The sequence below is a fragment of the Lepisosteus oculatus genome, chromosome 7 (assembly GCF_040954835.1).
Source record: "Lepisosteus oculatus isolate fLepOcu1 chromosome 7, fLepOcu1.hap2, whole genome shotgun sequence".
Taxonomy (NCBI): Eukaryota; Metazoa; Chordata; class Actinopteri; order Semionotiformes; family Lepisosteidae; genus Lepisosteus; species Lepisosteus oculatus.
In genome coordinates, this window is record NC_090702.1 from 4,720,780 (window position 1) to 4,739,757 (window position 18,978).

At 41.4% G+C, this 18,978-nt stretch overlaps 1 protein-coding gene across 1 annotated transcript in view; it reads right to left on the minus strand.

Annotated features, from left to right (window-relative positions):
• Window positions 1-18,978, minus strand: part of atxn10 (ataxin 10) — a 96,459-nt gene that overhangs the window by 60,714 nt on the left and 16,767 nt on the right. Inside the window, exons 4-5 of the mRNA XM_015353298.2 lie at window positions 6,161-6,257; window positions 251-418 (exon numbers count right to left, since the gene is read on the minus strand). Coding sequence (XP_015208784.2) covers window positions 251-418; window positions 6,161-6,257 — 265 coding nt within the window. The remainder of the gene's footprint in view (window positions 1-250; window positions 419-6,160; window positions 6,258-18,978) is intronic.

An 18,978-nucleotide genomic window follows, 5' to 3' on the forward strand; every position in this document is an offset into this window, starting at 1 on the left:
CGTATAAATGGCTGACCCTGCGCTCTGACCCCCAGCTTCTCTCCCTGTCTGTGTGTCTCATGGAGAGTAAGTTAGGGTCTGCGAAAAGACAAATTCCTAATGCAAGAAACTGTATGTGGCCAATAAAGAGATCTTAAAAAAATATATCTTAACTTTGTGCTCTGCAGAGCACCAAATCCTCCAGAGCGTCCTGGCGCTGTCTAGGGTTGAGCACTTCTTCAGCTTGGAATAAATGTGAAGATAAACCTACGGCCAGTCCAGCTCTGGCTGTTTCCTACAGAGGCTGATGACCTTCATGGCGACATCTTGGTGCTCCTCGCCTAGGACCAGGTCCGTCACTTTCTCAGCATCCAGGCAGGTGTGAAGTACCATGGAACAATAGGTCACAGTCTTCTCGTCACTGTGGTCAAGGAAAGTCCTGCACGACAACGGGCAAAAACTGGAAATGAGTAACACTGGGTCCAAGGAGGGCAGTCAAAGCTCCAAAGCTCAAACAAAGAGCGAGGTTTCTCAGTGGCACACCCGAAATGACAACAAAGCGGCCCTTTCCACACTCATCTGTCAAACGTCATACATTTTTAAATAGTCCTTCGGTAAAGGTCACCATGTGCTTATGTCCTTAAGCACTGCAAAAATGGCACACCCTAAAATGAGGAGCAACCGGTGTCTCCAGCAGATTCTACATAGGTTAATTTATAGCCGTTCTTTGGCTCTGGCCCACTTGGTTGAGGGAGGACAGTCTAGCCAAGAGGATGATGGTCAGAAACCCTGGAAGAGGTCAGCCAAGGGGGAATTGCAAAAACAGTGATTAAGAAGACAGATGGATGCACAGTAGCACATGCTGGGGAAAAGGATGGGATGGCTATTTTCCTATTTGGTTAGTGGAAGTCGTCTCCGGCTGTAGACGAACTCCAGAGTGGTGCACGTTTATGCAGCTGGTGAGGTCTGGTGAAGAAATGAAGGGGAAAAAATGGAGAGGGGGGACAGTGTTGACATGGAGTTAGATGGAAAAATTAATGGAAACTGCTTTTGGTCCATGTTTTCCTCCTCTGCCAAATAGTATCTGATCCACTCTGTACAGTACAAGCAAATAAGATGTGGAATATTGCAATGAAAACGGCTATATACCACTGCTTGAACAAAAGAAGATTTGACCTGCTTCATATGTGTTCTAGTACTGTACTTAAGGAAGAGGTTTATCTGTAAGGGAAGAAGAAAGTCACAGATCAGAGTAATAGTAAAAGCATTTAGATAATGAGCTGACATTTAATCTGCAGAGAAGTTTGTTTTGTTAAAATGGCTCTGAACTGCTATTTTAACTAGTCTGTGGATCAACAAAATAATCACTGAAACATAACTCAACACAAATGCATTACCCTAGAAATCAATCAAGTCCCAATAAAGCAGTTTATTTTTTTCTCAGGATGGGTGACAGAAGAGAGATTTATTGTCTGAGAGCTGCAGACCACATGTTTGTTTGAAAACGCTGCAGAGTGATAGGTATTTTAAGTGTGAATGAAATGTGCAAACCATTTACTGCACAGTTCTACAGCAGAAAAATATTTACAGCACTGCGGTGACCACAAAGAAATTACAAAAACTAACGACCTGATGGATTTCATTTTTATTACTCAAGAAGTGCTATTGAGAACTTACTTTTGTGATAGAAAAGGGCATGCTTTACAGTGTTTGGATTACGATATTGTTATGATATTGGAAGGTAAGAGTTTGGAAACTAACATCGGAGTTAGATACCATATGGTGGGTTTTCTGAGTTTTAATGTAATTGTCAGTGTATAAGAAACCTGATCCACTGGGGGCGAGCTGTAAGCATGCTGTCGCTTCACAAAAACAAAGTCCGCTTCCTCAATACAGACCTGTGCAACAGTGACACCTGGTCTACATCAACAGAACAAAAGGACCCCAATTAATCTTGGAGCCACTTTAGTTATTAACCAAACACACAGCACACACAGCAAAAATGGAGCCATCTTCTGGCGCTCTGTAGAGGTGTATTAGGAAGAAAACCATCACAAAATTACTTGTTGACTATATCAGTGTCACATTTATTTTTAAAATGACAATCGCAAATCAGACAGCAGGATGCCCAAGGTAAAATTAGGACGTACAGAGCACTCGGCATACTGACTGGCAGAACATGCTAATCTATTTCTGCAACTGTACAAGGAAATTTTGAAGGATGTATGGAAATTATTTTCAGATGGTGCGTTTTTGTTTGCTTTTCAAACACAAAGTGGGCTCGACCTTTGGTGAGCAACTCCTGGCCCGCCCTGTTTGCTGAGCGCAGACAAAACAGACTCGTAAAGGCAGACAAATTAGCATATTTTTCCAATCTGAAAGTCCACAATGCCTTTCTAGGTTTTCTTGCCATGTGGCAATTTTAAACTGCAATTATACATCTTAAGCGGCTTTGAGCAAATAAATCGTCATGTCTGGAAGCAAAAGTATTGTTATTCACCGAGTCATACAGTTTAAAAAGTATATTCCCATTGGAATAAGAATGATCGATTATACCTGCTGTCTGGATTTGATAAATATTATTTCACTACAAAAATCAAGGCATTTGTTTTTACATATGAAACTAGAACAAAAATAAAATAAAATTAATCACATGGTATTCCTCTACTGAGTTGTATAAAATATGTTTAATCAAATTATTCAATGTTCATCTTCAACCCTGAGCTATCAAGCTAAATACTGTTTACAAACATTTAATTTAGATGGTGTCTTCTTACTTGCTGTTCAACTGTTTTTGAGTCATCATTTCTTGCACAAGATGTAGAGATATGGCAATGACTTAGAATACAAGAACAGAGTTTGACAAAAAACTGTTTCTGGTCAACTGCTACTTATATTATAAATGAGATCAAATAAAACTACAGTTCTGTATTTGTACAGCTTAAGAATGTGGATATAATTTAGGCCAAGTTGATGTACGTATTATACCAGACATCAATATAAAATGTAAGCCTACTGTATGTCATTGATTCCTTATACCATGCACTCTACTAGAATGAAGTCCTAAAGTACATCAAGGCACAACTATACATGGTTACTCAACATTCCTAGCATATTCATAAACCACGTGAATCACATTAACCAGGGTATTGAGTTTCGTGGTATGAGTCTTCAAAGTTTTTTTAGCGATAGGTAATTGGGTCCATTGTATTATAATATACAGTGCCATGAAAACGTATCCTGATTTCCCCTATTATTGCACATTTTTGACATTGAATGTTTTCAGGTATTCCACCAAAATCTAATATTAGATAAAGGGAACCTGAGTGAACAACTAATAAATTTTATTACTTATTTCATTTACTGAATGAACAAAGTTATCCAAGACCAACTGGCACTGTGTGGAAAAAGTAATTGCCCCCTAGTTAAATCAACCCAATTAAAGGGATAATTTAGAGTCAACTGATTGAACACAGCCAGGCTTGAACATAAATCTCACTTATTTTGACCCATACCATCAGAGTCAAGTTGCCAGCACAAAGATTGAACAAGCACATTGTGCCACGATTAAAGGAAATTCCTGAAGAGATCGGAAAAGGTTGTTGATATCTATCAGTCTGGAAAGGGTTACAAAGCAATTTCTAAGGCTCTGGGACTCCACCGAACCGCAATCTCCAAATGGAGAACACTTGGAACACAAATGAATCTAGCCAGGAGTGGCCGGCCTGCCAAAATTGCTCCAAGGGCACAGCGTAAAATCATCCAGGAAGTCACAAAGGATCCTAAAAAAACATCTAGAGAACTGCAGGCTTCTCTTGATTCAGCTAAGGGAAGTGTTCATGACTCCACAATCAGAAAAACTGGGCAAAAATGGGCTTCATGAGAGAGTAATAATAATAATAATAATAATTTCTTACACTTATATAGCGCTTTTCTGGACACTCCACTCAAAGCGCTTTACAGGTAATGGGGGCTCCCCCCCAGCACCACCATTGTGCAGCATCTACCTGGATGATGTGACGGCAGCCATAGAGCACCAGAATGCTCAGCACACATCAGCTATCAGTGGGGAGGAGAACAGAGTGATGAAGCCAGTTCAGAGAGGGGGGTTATTAGGAGGCCATGATTGGTAAGGGCCAATGGGAAATTTGGCCAGGATGCTTTTTGAGATACGCCGAAACAAGTAGCAAGGTAGAAGCCACAGCTTACCAGGAAGAAGATAAATGTTCGTCTCTCATTTGCCAAGAAGCACCTGGATGATCCCCAAGCCTATTGGGAGAATGCTCTATGGACAGATGAGTCAAAAGCAGAACTTTATGGACGACATGGGTCCCATTATATCTGGTGTAAAGCAAACACAGCATTCCACAGCATGAACATCATACCAACAGTCAAACATGGTGGTGGTAGTGTGATGGTGTGGGGATGCTTTGCTGCCCTAGGACCTGGAGGACTTGCCATAATTGAAGGAACCGTGAATTCTGCTCTGTATCATAAAATTATCTTAAGGAGAATGTCCGGTCATCCTGAGCTGAAGCTGAAACATAGTTGGGCCATGCAGCAAGACAATGATCCAAAACACAAAAGCAAGACCAATTCAGAATGGCTGAAAAGAAACAATATTCAAGTTTTGGAGTGGCCTGGTCAAAGTCCAGACCCAAATCCAACAGAGACACTGTGGCAGGACTTAAAACAAGCAGTTCATGCTGAATTAAATTCTGAATTAAAGCAGTTCTGTGAGGAAGAGTGGGCTAAAACACCTCCACAGACAGATATTGAGTTACAGAAATTAGTTGCAGTCATTGTAGCTAAAGGTGGCGCAACCAGTTATGTGTATGGGGGCGATTACTTGGATACCTTCATTGACTAAATAAATGAAATAATAAAAAAGTGTTATTAGATAAGGGAACCTGAGCAAACAAATATTAGATTTTGTCTAAAAATCTGAAAACATCCAGTGTGACAAATATGCAATAACAGAGGAAATTAAATACTTTTTCACGGCACTGTTAATAAAAGGAGCAATGACTGAACTAATTGTTTTGCAATACAGAAAAAAAATCCATATACCTACAGTAATATAAAAATATCTTCTGTGGCTTTTAAAGCAATACGGAGAAATTGTTTGTTCTTGATTGTCTATAAATTCTGACTAAATGCGGGCAATTTTATATTCTGTGCTGTAAATTCATTTCTGATGAGAAGCAATAACAAATACAGTGACGGCACCAAAAATGTAAGCATTTAAAATTTGTTCTTCAGAATCAGGTATATATGCCAAGGGGTGTTTCACTGCAAGATAGGGCTTTAGGTAAACAATTATGCAAGGATGAACCATGAATAATCCATCCATCCATTTTCTAACCTCTTTTCCCAATTCATGTACATGGCCGGAGCCTATCCCAGCAAGCAACGGGTACAAGGCAGGGTACACCCTGAATGGGACACCAGTCCACCACAGGGCAGAGAGAGACACAAACGAAAACACTGACACTTGGGGCCCGTTATCCCAGAAGCTAATTAACTTACCAGCATGTCTTTGGACTGTGGGAGGAATCCAGTGCACCTGGAGGACACCGAAACAAACACGGAACATGCAAACTCCACACAGACAGCACCGCAGGTCCAGAATTGAAACCAGGACCCCAGTACTGGGAGCCAGCTGTGTTGAACATTGAGCCACTGCGCCGCCCACCATGAATCATAACAATGCCAATATCCTAATACATCTGCCCAATTCACTGAGATGTATACAGCTTCAGAACATTACAAATGGTAAATTAATTATGCTTAATTAAAAGCAAATTAAGGGTGCTTTCTGTGATATCTCGAACTTCAGAACAGCACCAAGGCAGCCTTTTACAATAGGCTCTTTCTTTCATTTCACAATAGTGAGGTTCAGTGCATTTGATCTTCTGTGTAAAGGTTAAAACCTCAATCAAAAAAATAAGAGCAATGTGATCCGTAAGTCTAAAAAGAAAATATAAAGCATATACATGATTATCAATATCACTATTAAGAATGATCATTATTTAAACTTAACATATTCCCTACATTTCTTAAAAGTTCATGGAAAGTTATTTCATTACAGAGAACTGTGTGATAGGACTACTCTGCAGAGAGTGGCACGTCAATAAAACCGAGGTTCGAGTTGTCAGTGGTCTGAAATCTGAACACTCACAAGAAGAGATGGGGAAAGCTGTGTTTCCAGACGTCATCTTTGCAAACCTGGTTACCGACAGCAAAGTTTCCAAGGAACTGGATCCCACAACGCAAAACTGGAAAAGTCAAGCAAAAAAACATCACTGGATTTAGCCTCACTGAGAGCTGTAATGTTTTTGACAGGCATCAGAGTGGCAGATGACAAAAACCAGAAAGGAAGACTGTCGGAGCCCGAAGCACAGGGATTGGACGGAACATACAGGAGCTGAACAGATATAATCGGCAGAAACAGACTTTGCTTTTCAAGAAGCGATAAAACAACAAAAAGTTTAAGTTTAAATGAAAACAGAAGCCACAACGTTGTGTCAAGTACAGTACAACCGTTACCACAGCAACGTTCCACCTGAAAAAGGAGAAGAAAAGGCAAAAATGAAAGGGACACAGGACAGAACATAGGAAGACAAGTGGAACACAGCTTGCAGTCATATCATCCTGCAACTTGCAACTGGCAGCCCACGCAGCAGGTGTGAGCCTGGTCAGTACCTGGATGGGAGACCTCCTGGGAAAAACTATGGTTGCTGCTGGAAGAGGTGTTAGAAGGGCCAGCAGGGGGCGCTCACCCTGCGGTCTGTGCGGGTCCTAATGCCCCAGTACAGTGACAAGGACATTACACTGAAAAAAGGTGCCATCCTTCGGATGAAAACCAAGGTCCTGACTCTCTGTGGTCATCAAAAATCCCAGGGCATTTCTACAAAAGAATAGGGGTGTTACCCTGGCATCCTGGCCAGATTTCCCATTGGCCCTTACCAATCATGGCCTCCTAATAATCCACATCTATGAACTGGCTTCATTACTCTGCTCTCCTCCCCACTGATAGCTGATGTGTGGTGAGCGTTCTGGCGCACTATGGCTGCCGTCGCATCATCCAGGTGGGGCTGCACATTGGTGGTGGTGGAGGGGAGTCCCCATTACCTGTAAAGCACTTTGAGTGAAGAGTCCAGAAAAGCGCTAAATAATTCCTTAGACCTATAATTATTAGAACATGCTGGCACAGTGGTTAGCCCTACGTGGCACTTGGGTCCTAGGTTCAAATCTTGGCGTACTATCTGTGTGGAGTTTAAATGTTTGCAGGGGTTTTCTCTGAGTGGTCCGATTTCCTCCCACAGTACAAAGCCATACTGGTAGCTTTGGCTTCTGGGAAAAGTCTGGTGTGTGAGCGCGTGTGTCTGCTTTTATATCGGTCTGCGCTCCTATGGTCTGCCACCCTGTTCAGAGCATACCCTGCTTTCTGCCCTTTGCTTGGTGACACAGGCTCTGGCACCCTCACAACCTTGAAAGGGAAAAAGCTGATACAAAGTTAATGGATGGATGTGAGAAGAAACCGGTATATGTCACTCATAACAAGTTAAGGATAGCAGTGTGGAGTAGTGGCTAGGACTGGGTTTTTTTTGCTAAGGAGACACCTTCATTAAAATTAGTATTAACGGAATGGCCAATAGGTCCTGTACGTTAAGGGTTGGGTAGGCTAGTAAAAACAGGATTGGCCCAACCTCCACCCAAGTTCTACACTTTCCCCATATTAAATAGGGGGTTTAAATGCTTAGGTCCTCCACAACACGCAAACAGGTGAAACAAGAGTAGCAGCGAAACTGATGACAGAAACATTATTTGGCAATGCATTTTGGAATTGCGTGCCCCTTTAAAACAAATAACATTCCTGTTTTAATTTTCAGAATATTGCTTATATGGGCAGTAAAGTGCAATGGTGCCAATCCAGACCCTGAGTGCTGTCTGTGTGGAGTTTGTATGTTCCCCCCATAATCACAAGGGTTGTTTCCAAGTACTCCAGTTTCCTTCCACAACACAAAGACATCCTGGAAACTTACATAGCTCAGAGTTAACATTTAAAGTTAAAAATTTTAGGTAGTAGGCAGATGACTGTGGATTCAAGTCCTGTGTATGCACTCTCTTTCTTAAATAATATCACAATAATGGTAATGTTAGCAATTTCCATTTTGAATGTTATATACTTTCCATGGGCTGCCTGCACAGTAATAATTAAGAAAAATGGTTGTTTTGAGCAGTGGGATTAAATGTAAAAAAAAAAACTTTATTACACTGCATGTTCAGTACAATGCTGTGTTGTTGGTTTTTGGTGAGGACATGAATTGTGTTCTCTACACAGAAACCTTCTGGCCAACATAGGAAAAATGGAATAAAATAGCTTTACTGAAAACTGTAAACCCTGTGAGTAATGCATTGCTTTCTTCTCCTTAATTTTCATCTAACAATCTCACTTTAACTTCAGTGTTGAACAAACCCTTAATTATAACTCTGCAGACAGCCCATGGAAATTGCGTAACATTCAGACTGAAATTGACTAACATTACTATGATCATGATATTTTTTAAGGAGGCAAGGAACTATAACAAACCCTTAAAGTCAACTAAAAAGAAATTCAGATTACAATCACCTGGAAAGTAATTTATGCATATTTGCATGCTGAAGTACAGTGAATTTGGTCTTCAATATAAATGTTGTAACTCCTATGAGTGCTACATTAATAGCAAGGATCTTCTGTCCCTTTAAACTAAATGTGATTGATAATTCTAAAAATAAAAATATACAGCATACAGTAAACTCGAGTATCACTATCATTATTAAGGACCATTTTATTTTAGCTTTTAAACTTTTCACATTCTCTTTACTTCTGAAAGTTAATGGACAATGAATTTTAAGACCTTGTGTGACGGGACTACTCTGAATGTAGTGGGCCTTTAAGAAAACCAAGGTTCATTTTTTTTATTCTGAACACTGTGAGATGGTTATCACTTCAGCAAACCTTCCAAGGTAAAGATGCGTTCATTTTCAGAGACGGTTACAAGGCAGCACCAAGATTTGGATGAATTAATAATAATAAACTTTATTTTATATAGCACCTTTAAAGGTGGCTTCTCAAAGCACTTTACCGAATGACAACAACAGTAAATAAAAAGAATACACAAGATAAAACACAAAGACAATATACAGAGGAGGCTGTGGATGGTGGTACTAAGAAAAGTTGAAGAGGGGTAAAGAATGGAACCGGTTAAGTAAAGGGTCTTCTAAAGAAGAAGGTGAAAGATGAAATTAAGATGAAAGTGTCTCCTCTCGAAGCAAACAAAGGAAGGATCGCCTCTCACTGCAGTCATGACATGAGAAAGAGCCCTCCAGTGACTCAGCTGGCATCAACAGATTCTATTGTAACTCACAAAACCGAAACCTCAGCATACTCTTGAACAACAGCCTGAGGAGTGGGACATTACTGGTTTGAGGGAAGGTCATTCGGAAAGGGCTGTGGCCAGCTTGGCTGGGGGATAAGAACAGCCTCATGTGAAAATAAAACATCTCACTCTAGACCAGTTTCAATGAAGAATGTTCATGGAACTTGGATAATGACTTTTATGAGGACAGTGTGAAAGAGTTGAGGTTAGGGTACCTTTCAAGACTAGTGCTGCAGGAAATGGTTTGTTTTTGGTTAGGAAGTCGTGGGCTAGGGCTTCCTTTCTTGTTGTGAAAATGGATACGACTGGGAAAGTTCGAAAAAGTGACAGACATACTTGGTATGTCCTGACATTGGTCAAGCATGTGAAACAGACCACTGTGGACTTTCATTTTATTTTGAGCTGTAGAGCACGACTGAACTGCCATTTCCCCATCTTTAATTAGCACCATCTGAATTGAAGGCCTCTTTTCAGTGAGACTCATTACGTGCTTTTTGGTCGCATCTCTTCATAATCATGAAGGATCCCTCAAGAGTATAGGGAATCTGGTACAGTAAAAAAGTATTAGATTTGCAATACCTTTGGGAGTAACGATACAGTTTGATTGAGCTTAAGTAAAAGTAAATATAAAAATCATACAGATCGGTGAACATGAATAAAGACAATCATTCGGAGCTCTATAGTTCTATAGATCAGACATTGCTGGCTAGAGTTTGGGCTATATCATATTTAAAATGAACCATGATTTCTCAGTGGGCAGCATAAACCATGGTCGTGCGCCTCGATTTTGGGATTGAGTTGCTTGAGTCAGCTACATAACCCTGATTTTCCAAGTAATAATGACCCTGGGGATTTGCCTGCAGGCTAAGAGCTTGCAGTCTCGTTAGAGTGGAAAAGCCATCTCATTCAGATGTGCTTTGGACATTGTCTATTAGTAACAACAATTCCTTACGCTTACATAGCATTTTTTTTCTGGGCACTCCAATCAGAGTGCATTACAGGTAAGGGGGGGATCCCACTTCCACCACCAGTGTGCAGCACCCACCTGGATGACGCGACGGCAGCCATAGTGCACCAGTACACTCACCACACATCAGCTCTCAGTGGGGAGGAGAGCAGAGTAATGAAGCCAGTTCAGAGATGGGGATTATCAGGAGGCCATGATTGGTAAAGGCCAGAGGGAAATTGGGCCAGGACGTCAGAGTAACCACAGTCAGGACCTCGGTTTTACATCTCATGTGAAGGATGGCACCTTTTTATGGAATAGTGTCCCTGTCACTATACTGGTGAATTAGGACCCACACAGACCGCAGGGTAAGTGCCCGTTACCGGTCCACTAACACATCTTCTAATTAAACCTAATGTTACAATGGTTTTATACTATGTCCCCTGTGATAAATATCTCTTAGCCATAATAGCATAATTCAGTATTGTTGTGTATTTAATCATGTGCTCAGCTTTGGACTTTTCTAACTACAGTCCCCACGAAAGGGGATAATTTTTTAACATGTCCAGAGGAATACTCTGACACCGTCCTTCGGATGAGACGTAAAACCGAGGTCCTCACTCTCTGTGGTCATTAAAAATCCCAGGGAGTTTCTCGAAAAGAGTAGGGTGTAACCCTGGCGTCCTGGTCAAATTCCCATTGGCCCTTACCAGTCATGGCCTCCTAATAATCCCCATCTATGAATTGGCTTCATTACTCGGCTCTCCTGCCCACTTATATCTGATGTGTGGTGAGCGTTCTGGTGCACTATGGCTGCACTATGGCGTCGCATCATCCAGGTGGATGCTGCACACTGTTGGTGGTGGAGGGGTGTCCCCATTACCTGTACAGCGCTTTGAGTGGAGTGTCCAGAAAAGCGCTATATAAGTGTAAGCAATTATTATTATTACTTCTCCAGCAGAGCTTTTAAAAGCGAGAGTCTTGCCAATTTCTTCCCAATGCACCTTTCTACTTGACCTGAGGGGCTGAAGTTATCCTCTCAGCAGGTCATGAATTATTTTCAGTCCTCATCTCCATTAATCATCCTGGCATTGGCGTCATGCTTGAAGATGTTTGTGACCGACCTACAGTATAAAATTCCAAAATGTCCAACCAGGACAGAAGTTTCTGTGAAGTTTTCACCCAAAATGGGATCTTCCGAATAATGGCTGCCATGCAGGTTGAGCTGGGCTCAAATTTTGCTGCGCACCATGCCGAAGCTCTCACAAAATTTTGTCTTGCCTGGACTGGGATTCACTGTGTCACCAGAGTATCTAGACTCACCCACCCCTGTAAAGTTTGACCCACAGCAGACCGTGGGAGCGATAAAGCCTTCAGCTTTATCTTCCGAACGGTCATGGGTGCACTAAAGCAACCAATTAAACATGGGATCATGGGACACGTTTACTTTTTCCTTATTTTTCCAATGACCTTTGCAGCGCAGCTTGAAGCTTTATTTTGAGGCAACAAAAGAAACAAAGGCAAATTATGGTTCTGGCTTCGAGTTTCAAACACAGTATGACCCCAGTGTGTGGTTGCCTGAGGCCTGACCAGAGAGAAGTGAGATGGGGAGACGTACTTGGGTGAATCTGCTGTGTATTTGGAGAACCCTAACCACTGCTAATTTAAATGTGTCATTAGAGGAGATCCAAATTTGGGCCTGCAGATGATAGGCCAAAACCACAGATTCTCTTGTTTTTCTGCTTTTTGAGGGGAAAGGTCTGTGTGACGTCCCTGAGGATCCCTGATGAAGAGCACAGATGGTATTTACCACTTCGTATATCTGCACTCACCATCCATTTTAATTATGCTGCATGTCCACAATCAGGAGTTAAAGCAGCAGACAGTTAACATCAGGACATGTTTTAGGTATGGGACAATTTCCAAGACTCTGAAAAAAATCATGTAAACGTTTATCCCTTGAAACAGATGCAAATCAACAGTCAGCTTTTGCGATTCTTATTTACGCTACAAAAGCAAACAATGATAAATCCATTCAACCTCCAACACCCAACTCTTTGTCAATTATTTGGTCAAAGAACATGCTGTACAGCATTTCAAGACTTTCAGCTAACTAAGTAGTTGATTTCTGAATATAGGAAAAGGACAGGTAACCCTAGCTAATACAGTAGATATAATTCCGTTTTGGCCGAGCTGTTGGAAAACCTCTTTAATTTCCTTCACTTCAGCTGTTTAATTGCTGCAGCACCAGCAAAAATTTGCATCCTTTTCATACAAAAAGCTTCAAAAGTTTTGGCCAATGCAAACGTACTGAAAGTACTGAAAGACACTGAAGATTTTCCAGATATTGTTAAGCACAAATCAAGTAGTACAAGAAGATGGAGGGTGTTTGCAATTCATCAGGCGATATAAATATAAATCAATGAGGGAACTTAAAATTAGGATTTTAGGAGTAGATGGTTAGATTAGGACTTCACTTAGAAGCAACACTGGCACACTTTCCCATACTATAGAGGGGGTTAAAGTGCTTATGTCCTTCACACCAAAAAAAACAGGTTAAACAAGAGAAAATTGTAACAAAGACATTCTGAGGCAATGCATGCCCTTGTAAAACAAATAACATCACTAAAATATTTTCAGAATATGATATATAAGGGTGTCACGGTACCACAGTGGTTAGTATTGCAACCCCTGTTCATATGGGTTTCCTCCAGGTGACCCGATGTGCTCCCACAGTCCAAAGACATTCTGGCTTCTGGGAACATTGGCACTGGCGTTCTGTCCAGGATGTACCCTGCCTTACAGTACTTACTTGTCTGGATAGACTCAGGCTCTCCTGTGACTCTGAATTGGTGAGATTACTATTTATTTTCAGCTTAGGAGCCCCCTTTTAAAAGCCTCAGTTTTCGAACTGCTCGTTGACATCCACTCCACACAGCCACTGCATCACGACAATGAGCAGGTTCCACCAGCGGGACGTGAACTGCTCTCAGCCCCCAGCAGCAGCACTTAGAGATGATCCCTGCTTCACGGGACAGTGTTGAGGACATCTTGGTTGACTCAGGTCAACTGAAAACAAAAACCGACGCAAACAAAACGAAAGTCGACGACACCATTTATAGAATCCGCTAAAAACAGAGCCAAGGTCTCAAGCCAGAAACGGCTGGAATACAGCAAGCACCTGTGTCCAAGATGAGGACCACTTCTGGATAAACTACTCAGACTGTCACTAGGCTAAAACAGGCTGATGCAGCATCAAATATGGTAACTCAGCCAAAACATGCTTCCAGAGAATTATTTTTAGTGAAGTGCTTAGGGTAATATTGGCTACAAAACAATAACAACTAGCATGCCTAAGACTTAACATCATCTTCAACACCGTATACTCGCTATATACAGACTTGAGCTGACAAAAATAAGGAATAGTACCATGCAAGCATATTTAACAGGACCAATTTAGCTTTCCAATATGACTTGACAGATTCAATTCTCTTTGTATATAAAGAAGGAGAATAGAATTAAAGAGGTTAGGCTCCATGACCTTAGTAGCCTCTGAGATAAATGTCTAAAGTATCCATTAGACTGAATCTTCAAAGTTCATTTCTTGGGTCTGGGCATTGACTGCACAGGCAGAGATGAGCCTCACCTGGAAAACAGGATTAGAGGTTGCAATGGTGTCATGATCCACAACCCCAGATGATTTTCCCTGCCAACTCTAAACACAGTCTGGTGCTCTTTTGTGAGGTACCAGCAAAGGCCATCTTTCTGTCACTGATGGTCCTACAACTTCATACTCCTGCACAAACCACACCATGTGTTAGTTCAAGTAAACTGAGTCACGGGGAACTCCAAAAACTGACATTACTTAACTCTTCCACTCTTCTCTTTCACCCGCTACAAAATAAAAATAAAACAGGAGTAACCTGTGCTCACAGGCAGTACATTGTGTTTTCTCAAAAGTACAGGAAACCCCATGCTAAAAAAACTTTTCTTCTTGATAAGAACTGCCTCGTGTGCCTAGTTAAAAATACCAAACACTGCTGGTAGATCTTATTTAAAAAAATAACAGGAATATATGCCATGTGGGAAAGAAATCCATTGTACACGTGCATATTCTTCAATTTTTAAAAACTTAAAGCATGGTTTGTTTTTGAGCGCAAGAGAAAAGGGGTTTAGCTCTGACCGTGACTGTAAGAGTCAATTGTGTGCTGTGGGATCGACCACATTTAATAGCATCGAATGAAGCTCCTGTCAAACTGTGTGGTCTTCCTCCCTATTTATAACCTGTGGGTCACAAGTATACAATTAGGGGCAGCGCGTATCAGCTGCTGGAGGAGAACACCTCTTGCGAACGAAACGGTGCTCCATGCTTTCCTCCATCATTAAATAAACATTTTCTTTTAAGGTCTACTTGGCAGAATTGATCAACAACTAAACTATTCAATAACTATCAAAGATGTCAATGTGCACCTGCTGTCCGCAAGCACGGGTTTTTAACCAACGGCTCGCAACAGTTCCCATCACGTTCTGTGGTTCCGTATTTGAAATATGGTAGTTACATTTCGGCTCTCCGTCATTAAGCCTTTTCAGATTTTCCAGAGCCTGCCTCTCTAAATAAAATGTGCAGTGTCTTACAAAAGTGTTCGGCACAGGGTCGGGTTTGCGTCAGACACAACACTGTGCATTGAGACCAGAAAGTTCCAATACTGTCTCATCTGACCACAAAACCTTTTGCCACATGTTTGCAGCATCACTGAAGTGCTTTGAAGCAAACTCCATGTGGGATTTAAAATGGGTTTGCCATTCTGCCATACAGACCAGCATTGTGGAACGACTGGGATAATGTTGACCCATGAACATTCTCTCCCTTTTTAGCCACTGAACTCTTCCAAACTCCTTACCAACTTTCCTCCTTGTTTGGGCACTTGGTTTGGAAAGATATCCTGATATAGGCAGTGTCTGGACGATCCTATAGTCCTTCCACATCTTAATAATCACCTTCACTGTACACAGAAGGACCTTAAGAAGCTTTAAAATACCCTCCACCTGATCTGTGCCTTTATACAACTTTGTCCTGGAGTCATTTATAAAATTCCTTGGTTGTTTTTTTTTATGGTTGAATCTTTGCATAAATAAATTCACCTCCTGAAGGAGGGACCCGACAGAGACAAGTGTATTTACTCTGACGTTACGTGACCCACTACTATTGCATGCAGACCTGGGCTGTTCAGCTGATCGGTTAGACTCTTCAGCTTTATTCTTTACCAAACACAAATAACGAATCAACAAATTTAGGTTTGCCAAAGCAAAGAAGGTGCATACTTTTTCAATCAACATTAAAAAAAAAAAATATTTGCAGTCTGACCCAACATTAAACTTCTTTCATGCATCAAAGTGTTCAGTTTAAGATTCCATCCGTTTTCCAACTGCTTTATCCCATACGGGGTCAAGGGCAAGCCAGAGCCTATCCCAGCAAGTGTTCCGTTTTAAGCATTCAAGTTAAATTAAAATACGCGCTTAAATGTGTAAATGGAATTTGTACTTCGAACAAAAAATGGGACAGCATTGGAAGTGGTTTACTCCTTTCGTAAAGCCCAAAGTCACCTGATCACAGACATTTTCTTTTGGCAAACCACAGGATAATTCCCGTTCTGACACGTGACTCAGTCTGCTGCTCTTCTGTGTGTCACCAGCCAAGATCATGAGATTGTCCCAGTTGCTCCTACAACTTTAGCCTCCTCCACAAACCACACCATGTGTCAGTTCAAGCAAGCTGAGCCACAGGGAGCTCCAAAAACTGCCATGACGCAACTGTAAAAAACTGCAGTAACTTTTGCTCACAAGAAGTAAAGATTTTGTGCTTTCTCAAAAGACAGGTAGAGGAAACCTCGTGCTCAAAGGAAAATTCCTCGTTTGCAGAAACTGACATAGATCACAGTGGTTGCGTGTGTGGCCACGTTTGGAAGCAATACAAGCTGTTCCTTTGTGATGAAGTCTTTGGACCAGGTTGCTTGTTCATGAGTCTTAGTAATTATGCCTTTAATGTCACAAATGTTCAATATAGCTCAAGACTGGGAAGGCAGGCAACCATGCCCTCATTCACATTTATATCGCGCATTAACGGCATTGATACTCAAGCAGCATGAAGAAATACGCTGTCCTGCTGATAAGGTTGTCATTTCATGATGAGTTAATACGTCCGAGGACTTGATCAATATACAGTAGTTCCAAGCACTCAAGTTGCAATCAACCTCAACACCTAGAGTTCTGGAGCAACTAGACACTCCTGACCAGCCATCATACTCTAATAATGTGTTGAGCTTGGAGAAGCATCTTATTCCAAATCATGACCTACTGTGTCGTTGACGAACAGTGCTTGGCTGGAATATCTTGCCAAGTCAGTATTGCTGTCTGTGAAACCCAGCAAAAATGCACTGACTTCCTCCACTGAATATAGCAATGTGTCACTGTGTTGATAAGCAGATCAGGTCCGATATTTTCCAGTCTTGACATTTAACGGGTGGAATCAACTTACCTTCACATCAAATTACCTGCACACTACCTCAGCACATTCCTTAATGAGCTGAATTAGTGTTTATGCAGTACCTCAAGGTCGGACATCTACTAAGCAAAAACAACACCAAAAACATTTAACCAATATACAAAAGCCATATGTGTTTTCTACAAACATGCATGCACTTGGACCGCTCAGTATACATCATGCTCAGTGCTGAATGAGTCATAAATGTGCAAATTGAAGGGGGAAATCTAGTGCTAAATAACAAAACAAAAATCTAATTACACTAAACTGCAGGTTAAAATAGACTGAACAAGTTTCAACTGTGGTAAGACCGTGGTAATTAGCACAGCTGTTTCAACTGATCTGCAGCAAGAAGTCTTTAGGGCCTCCATTATTTGTATAGAGGTTCACATGGTGTGCAGCCATTTTCTAATCCGCTAAGCCAGGACAAAGTCATGGGGGAAGTTGGGAGCCGAACCCAGCAAACAGCAGACCCAAGGTGGAATAAACCCAGGTCAGGACACCAGTCTACCACAGACACGCGTGCTCTGAAACCGGGGGCGATGTTCCCAGAAGGCAATGGACCTACCAGTATGTCTTTGGGCTGTGGGAGGAAACCGTGTTGACATACAAACTCCCAGAGCGCCCCAGGAATTGAGCCTCAGTGCTGCGAGGCCTCAATGATAACCACTGTGCCACTGTGCTACCCTGTGGAAGGAGGTTGACTATAACGTCCTTATACAGTATTTTACAGGTCCTCATGGTTTGTCCACGTCGTCAGCCTTTATGAGCTGCCTGGTCAAAGGTAGCTTTGTCACAGCGCATCACTGATAAATGTCAAAAGTCATTCTCACCAGTGGAGCCTTCCAAGCTAGAACATTAATTCCACAAAGGAGACCTTGTTCTGATATACATGACCAATGCCATTCGCAACATCAATGGCCGTCAGAAATGTCCACATGGGAAAAACCTGTTTTAAGATGCGATCAAGAAAGACAAAAACAGTCTCTTGCGTGTCACTAGAGGGCGGTAATATTCCGTTTATTTCAATGTAAGCCTCAATCTTCTGTCCTCATATAATACTTGGTTGGAAAACAGTGAGCTAATAAGATTCATAAATCTTCAGGAGCTCAATCTACAATTGTCAGAGCTAAACTCATTAAAAGAATCTCATGGTAAATACAAAATAAGAAATAGTTCATCATTGCTTTGTTACTACCGGGTTCCTTGACCAATTTGGAGACAAGACGCTTAACAGCAACTTCTTTTACAAGTTTATCATAAGATGAGAGGGGACGAGGAGCAGATGGAGTTTGAGATCCTGGGTCACTCACTATTATATCTAGTCCTTCACAAAGTATAACGTTACCTCTCAAAGTCCTATTTATGGTTCTTGTTAGTTACGAAATGTGACAGTATTCACACAAAAGACTTCTGCAGAAACCGGACAGTGCAAATAAATTAACTAACAAAGTTAATTTCTCTAACACTTTCAGCATGGAATTCCCTCCATTTTTAGGTTTGAGGAATAACTATATACTGTTCCTGGGTTCTGTCTATGTTCTTTTAGAGTTTTTATGATACTGTATTGCTGCATGCCAGTTAATAAGGATTACCTTCAATGCATTCCATTGAATAAAAATGGTGTAATTGTGGGGTAAAATAATTCAGATCAAAGGATGATCCAACACTGGATGTTTGCCCAATCCAAAGAACTGTCTTAAAGCCTAAATTTGATTAAAAGAGTTTTGGGAGGGCAAGAAACGCCTATTTTCTCCTATGTCTCCCTTCATCCCCAATTAGAGTAGACCCCAAGAACACCCATCAGACAGCAGCACTTAGGAGTTGGCTCAGAAAAAGCTTTTATGGGATCTGTTGTTACAGCACAGAGTTGGACAGTCCCACCCCTGGCCCTATAGACCTGTGCAATGAAGACCTTAATATGCCTCAGCTTCACGGAGAGATCAAGCAAACAGTCATCATTTTGGGAGATTTCAGGAGGGCTTAACCAATAAAGGAGCTTACCGAAACACAGGCTGAGCACTATGATTCCAGATGCAAGTCTGGTTCTTCCGCTACCCTACTGCTATTGGGATTTTCCCAGGAAG